Source organism: Passer montanus, unplaced genomic scaffold, assembly GCF_014805655.1.
Source record: "Passer montanus isolate IOZ18808 unplaced genomic scaffold, ASM1480565v1 scaffold268, whole genome shotgun sequence".
In the NCBI taxonomy this organism is placed as follows: Eukaryota; Metazoa; Chordata; class Aves; order Passeriformes; family Passeridae; genus Passer; species Passer montanus.
This window is the reverse complement of record NW_024367350.1, coordinates 70,743-77,481: the sequence shown is the minus strand read 5'-3', so window position 1 is coordinate 77,481 and position 6,739 is coordinate 70,743. Positions and strand designations below refer to the sequence as shown.

General features: G+C 39.9%; 1 protein-coding gene across 1 annotated transcript in view; it reads right to left on the bottom strand.

Moving 5' to 3' along the window:
• The window catches only part of PPP1R17 (protein phosphatase 1 regulatory subunit 17), a 20,526-nt gene extending 14,568 nt beyond the window's left edge, over nt 1-5,958 (bottom strand). The window contains exons 1-3 of the mRNA XM_039712415.1: nt 5,635-5,958; nt 2,134-2,286; nt 577-738 (exon numbers count right to left, since the gene is read on the bottom strand). Of these exons, the coding sequence (XP_039568349.1) occupies nt 577-738; nt 2,134-2,286; nt 5,635-5,716 (397 nt within the window). The 5' untranslated portion in view covers nt 5,717-5,958. The remainder of the gene's footprint in view (nt 1-576; nt 739-2,133; nt 2,287-5,634) is intronic.
• Between the last annotated feature and the right edge of the window lie 781 nt (nt 5,959-6,739).

Below are 6,739 nucleotides of genomic sequence, written 5' to 3'. Positions count from 1 at the left end.
GTTTAGTTGACCGATGCGTAGTTAGCTTTCCCTTCCCTTCCCTTCCCTTCCCTTCCCTTCCCTTCCATTGGCATGGTGTCTTCTGCATGTCATTCCAGAAGCACAGAATTATTTTTAAGGTGCTGCTAATGAGAAGTTATCACCACTTGGCTTCCTCAGTGCATGTCAGGGACTGCAGAATGAAGAGGGGATTAATCAGTACTGCTTTGTTCCGGGTTTTTGGAGGCATTTTAGTGCTGGTGACCTAAAAATTTCTATGTGCTTAGGTTTGAAAAGCAGGGGAGTAGTTGGCTTTTCAGAAAAGTAGGATTGCAGTTTGCAAGAGATAACCAAGTGACCAAATGTCTTTTCTTTTTACCTCTTCTTTCTATCCCCGGAGCTTGAACATGGGATATGTATTAGACTTTCCATGGACCCTCTGCTATTATTATATACTTAGACCAAATAGGTCCAGTTCAAGAACTGCTAAGTATACTAAGCAGAGAGCAACCAACCTCCTTTCAGCCTTCTAAGTATATCTTTGACACTAGCCACTTTTTGCTGCCTCTTAGGAGGGTCTTTACCTAAGTTTCTTACCTGTTATCAAAGGTGGAATGTGTATTGCAGGTGTATCTTTTCTTCTGGGCTTTTTCTGCTTCAGTTCAGTGATTTGAGAGACTGGAGTCACTCTCTCTCTCTGTGACTTCTCTGTGATACCATACCTTTTCAGCAGATTTTCAGATGAGTCTGAAACTATGCCTGTAAGCAAGCAATAAAGAAAATGCTACTTTAGCCCGTTTATATTGAATAAACTTCCACCTGTGTGGCTCTCCCAAAGACTACTCTGAAGTACAGTGGCACAACTGCATGATCTGCTGCATGATGTACCCACCCTATATTTCTTTCAAATTAATTATTTCCCATAGGCTCTAGAAAATGGCGCTATCAGGCCAGTTGGCTTCTCATTGTACATAAGGCACTAAAAATCATGGGACAGATGAGTGTAATCTCCTATTCCAGAACTTTAGACATCTTACCACAGTAACTTAATTACACAGATGCTCAAGAGGTTAGTTGGGAGCAATATGACCACACAGAAGCAGCTGTTTTAACTAGTGAAAGAATGTTTTCTTTATAATATGACAATTGCAGGAAGAAAACACAGCTCTCCAGCCTCTGAGCTGCTCTTCCTAAGAGAGAATTGCTGATGGAAGGTACATGTGAAAACTGAACAGAATCAAATATCTGGATTACAAATACTGGAAAATCCCAGTTGCTTGGTTTTGACCTGGTGAATTGTTGCAGATATACAGAGAAGCATACAAGTAGTTACTGGCTAACTTCTCCATGTATGTGCATGGGAAGAAGAACTCAATAATATTAGAGCACAGCTCTCTTGCTGGAAATTATAACACTGATTGCTTGTTAGCTGAGAGTGAAAAACACTTATTCCCACTGCTGTTCTTGGATCATTGGGTTTCAGTAAGTCTCCTGCATATTCTTCCCTTCTCCAGGTTCGTGGCATTTGGGTCTCAAACATCTGTATTTGTGCCACCGCAGGGAGCATTCCAAAAGCCCCTTCATTGCTGTGATGTTTTCTGGCTTCCTGAAATACCTACCCTTTGCCAGAGTCCCCATCAACACATGATCCCTGTGATTTCCAGGAGGACCATCCTGCAGGTGGCTTGTGTGTTTGACTGGTCTACTCCCAGTGTCAGCCCCAGCCTCCTGCTGTCCACTGGATGTAAGTTTCATGAGAAAGTGCAGGGGCTGGACTTGATCCTTTTTGATTTTGGACCATATCCAATTGGGACATCTAGTATGGTTCTGCAGCTACCAATAAATACACATAATTTCAGACATAAATGTAACATTATTTATCAGCAAGACAGTGAGATCCAAGGAAGCATGTTTTTCAGATCATAAACCTAACCACCTTGGTATTCCCAAAAGTGGGAACAAACTAACTAACATGGAATATCTTTGAGAAAGTCAGATTTTGTGTTCACCTGCTGTCCAAGGTGCACATGCAGGAACCTGTGTTCCTGTCTGCATCTGAAGGGACATAACTGTTTGGACGTTCCATGGACATTCACCCTACTCCAGTCCCCAGACATGAACTGGGATTTCAAAGTTGAGAAATTTACTGTTCACCTGTTAGAGGTGGTGGAGTGTGCAAAGCCGGTGTATCTTTTCTCTTTGGCTTCTTTTGCTCCTGTTCGGTCTTCTGGGGGGCTGTGAGAGTTTTACCTTTTCTTGGTTTATTTTTGAGGTCACAGCTCTTAATCAGCTGCTCTGAAAGATCTTCTGCAGGGAAAAATATAATAGAAATTAAAACTTAGGGAAGGTAAAAAAACAAATGGTGAAAAGAATCACTTTGATAATAGTGCTTTAGTCCAAATGCCCTGGAAGAAAAATCTCTTAAATATTTAGAAAGCAAACAAAAGAGGGCTCTGTGCCATACTACATGGGAGTCAAGTGACTGAGGTAGTCCTTCTGTGCTGTTGGCAGTAGACATAAAACAAAGAGAGAGAGTTGTGGGCAGCTTGTGTGTTTACATGTCAGAGGAGAGGCTGCATCATTGTGTACAGAGGTTCCATAGCCATCCCTGTTTCATCCAGTGGTAACTGTATGGATTGTATCTTCAAGAGTTACAAGGCCAGTTTTGTGGAGGAAAGTTTTACATATATAGGGTCAGTCTGAGCTATTTGTAAAATGAAGCAGTTCATATATTGCTCCCTTCAAGAGTTAACTTTATTTCCAGAGCTAATGAGCAATTGGTATTTGCTTTTTATTGACATAACATGACACTAGATTTTTGGTTTTCCCTTAAAACAAGCCTTTACTCAGATCACTCAGAGGGTCACCATGACTTTTTCTGCAAGAGTCTGTATTTCTGGGTGCTTATGCAAGCTGAAAATACAGAAGATAGCTTGTTGTGGTAGTACATCCTTCTCCCTCAATTCCTCTTTAGGCCTGCTCTACAATCTCAGCAGCTTCTGATAAGCCTTAGTTGAAACAGCTGAGTGGTGAAATGCTCCTTGGTGCCAATTGGGTGGTGAAGCATCTATGACCATACTGGGTGCTCTTTTATGGTAAAGGTAGGAACTATTTTGACCATACCAGGAACATGAGCAGTCTGACCAAGGTAAGAACAAAGTATAAGCAGTCATTCTTATTAGCCTCGGTAAGTCATTTACCCAACTGAAATGGTACCATTGTTATGAGACCTTTTAAAAAAATGAATTATAGCCTGAGTGTAATAGTACTATTTTTACTGGAATTTTTGGGAAAAATCTTGTGGTGCTACAAGCAGCAGTGTAGCAGCAAGGAGAGCTGTTTGAGCTCTCCTCGAACACAGTGGGCCTCTGAGTGGGATGCCTCTTGGAGCTTGCAAACCCTCAAGTTTGCAATACTTGAAAGACTGTTGCTGATAACAAGGTCTAGGCAGATATCACCCCCATGCATACATACTCCTTGAGGTGCAGCCCTTGCCAGTTGAGAAACACTAAGGGATTTGATATGAGTACTGCACTGAGCCTGACAGGAATTTTTGATAGGTACCTTTACACTAGTTAATATAGATGTATACATCTTTTTTGTGTGTTCATGCAAGTGAATAGATTATGGTATGAATGTTGTTATTTTGAGTATATAATTAGCTCACTGCTATAATTGTAGCAAATCCTATTGAATTTTTTTTAATATTAAATTAGTCAATGACTAAGTGCTTTTGCACCCTTTTCTTACATCCATATTCTCTGCACCCTTACCCTCTTGCATCCCCAATCTTCATGTAAACCATTCCAAGTTGTTTCTAATCCAATTTACTTATGTATGCTTTGTCTACATAAGTAATAGAATGAACCTTGCCACTTAAATCTTTTGAAGCTGCATTCTCATGAATTCATATTAAACCCTGCTTTTTGCCAATAACCTTGACAATGATTCTTTAAGCATTTTAACCGCTCATTTGTGAACCTCTCATTAATATCATCACAGAAACCTATGTTTTGAATTCTTAAAAGCAGCTTGTTTGCCTTCAGCTGGCCTCCCCACATCATTACCCAGCCCCTGACTGCAGACTTGCATGCAAGTACTTCATTCCAGGCTCTTTCACACTATTTAAGGCAGCTGTTTTGTCTGTGAGCCTGCAAGTAGATGTGGGAAGGATGGCCTCTGGGTTAAGTCCCTGGACATGTGGGGTTTTTTTCCTGGCCTTCACAGTCTTTCTTCATAGTCCTAATGAGCTCATTTATCCTCCCACTGCCTCTGTTTTCCAACAGTATAATGAAACTCATTCTCTATGTATTTAAATAAGCAATTTTATGGACCAACTATGGTATACCAGCAGTTGTAAAAACTGCTGGTATACCATAATGTCTGTGGCTAGAAATGCCATGTAGCAGAGACAGAACTAGGATACATTCTTTGCAGTACTAATAAACAAAATTTATAAAACCCGTGGTGCGACACTTTTTTTTTTTTTACAAGGAAGTGAAATTGCATTTGTCTTTCATTATTGTTGTCACAAAGGTAACAACAAGCAAACAGATTTTTCTCTCTGGGTTGCTAAATCTTCAGGACAATTTTGTAAGATAAGAGTGAAATCATAGCACTAGAAGCAGAGGCAAAGACCACGAATATGCAAAAAGCTTATCTATCAAGCATGAAATCTGGTATTCAGGAGTGTGCCAGTGCAAAGACAACCCTAGTATGCTCATTGTAAAAGCTGTATGAAGTAGCTTCAAGAAAGGAAACTGATGATGGAGAAAAGTGTGGGAAGTAGTGAAGGAAAGATGATTTTCAGAAAGCTGGAAAAGCAGGTCTTAGAAACAGAAGAGCAGAGAAACTTAGAACTAGCTACAGCTGCAAAGTCTGAAGGTAGAAAAAGTTACAATAGTATATCAAGCAAGGACATGAAGCAATAGCTTGAGTTTTGGGCTGGGCTAAGACAGAGCTTAAGACTGCAGAAAATTATGCTTACCAAGATAGTAGATGGTTTTAACAAGCAAGCATTGCGTTAAACAGGTGTACGTGTACTTTTAGTAATTTTCTAAAACAATTGTCTGTAAGCTTTAGCAATACACTATTGGCTAGAAAGAATTTTAAAAGCTCTGTAACAAATATGTCTTTGGCTGTTGCTGGCAGAGCTTTTGCCATCTTTCTATTGTCTCAACCATGTAATGAGGCTGATGCTGCAATAAAAGCTCAAGGAATGTCTCCCAACAGTCCCGTATCATTTGTGAAAAGAAAAAAACTTCTCAGCACAGAAAACATTTTTAGAAAGCTGTCTCAGTGATGGCAAATGGAATGCTTGAAATCTTTTACTGAAATTGCATATGGAAGATATTTTCAGGGAAAGCTCAGCTATCTCCTAGCTTTCAATTTACTGTGGTATAAATGAAGAAACTGCTCTACCAGGGAAAAGATCAATGACTCTTTTTCCTTTCTCCTCTTTAATTAACTTCCCTCTAGTGCTTGATCGGATATTTATATGCAGGAAAATGCTCCTTGTCTTTCCATCTGGTACTAGAAGTGTCAGCAGAAGGTGTAATCTATCTGTTTTCATGGGGGGTTAGTTGTATCACTGGACTTTATGATGTGAAGACAATACATCTCATTACAGCAATGACATCATCAAATAACACTTACCTAAATGGTTACACTGTGAATCTTGCTTGTCCAGTCTGTCATCTGGGATATCAAGTGGCTGAACACACTCTGTTGACATCATTGAAACAGCCTTTTCTCCTCCTATGAAGATACTACACCAGATTAAGAAAAAAAATTAACAATAAATTCAGCAGCATGACATAAAACAACATATTGGTGTTACCTAACAACTGATGAGGAGTTCTTGTCTTTTTTTACTCACACATGCTGTGATTCACTGCCTTGGTTACACACAGAGTAACCTGTTTTTCCACCTACCTTGCTGTAAGCGACCCATACTAGCATAGATTGACTCTACAGAAAAACATACTTTTTTTTTTTTTTTTTTTTTAGCATACAGAAAGTGCTATCTCATACACAAAGTAAATGCTAAGGACCAGGATGTTTTGTTTTGGTTTTCTTCTCCATTTTTTCTCAACAGTAAACCAAGGATCATATTTGGTATTTATTATATGAACCAACTTTAATCACAAATTCTGTTGACTTGGTCTTTTAAGTCCAGCTCCACTAAGAGACCTTACATACCCCAGAAATATCAGGTGTAAAGTGCTGCCTCAGAAAGATAGCCACTGCTCACAGATCCCAAAGCCATCATGAAGTAAACTTACTCATCACTTTGGTAAGACCATGGGAACGCATTTCACGCAGCTATTTAAGTGTCCATGCTCTGTAAGTCTCACTGGATTGCTGTTTGGGCTATTTTGTCTCCCTTTACTTACAGCTGCAGTGGGTGTAGAAGCCCATCCTCACCCATCCTCCTACCTGAGCTTCCCCAGCACCTTGCAAGCTGAGACTTGATCCTGGGGCTGCCACAGATGCCACCACAGAAAAAAGAAAACTAGACCATTTTTCATTGCTGATCATTTCTATCGTTGCTTAGCAGAAACTCATCAGAATTACAAAGGCAATGTTAAAGAGAAACAACCTTCAACCTGAAGATGCAGTCCAAGTGATCTTGGTATCTGCTTTGATCCAGCAACAGCTGTGGTAGTTTTTTATTCACAACCTCCCTTCTCCATTTTCAGGGAATAAGAGCAGACTATGACTTCATTGCAAGGAGGAGAAAGGCAATTAGGAAAAGAAA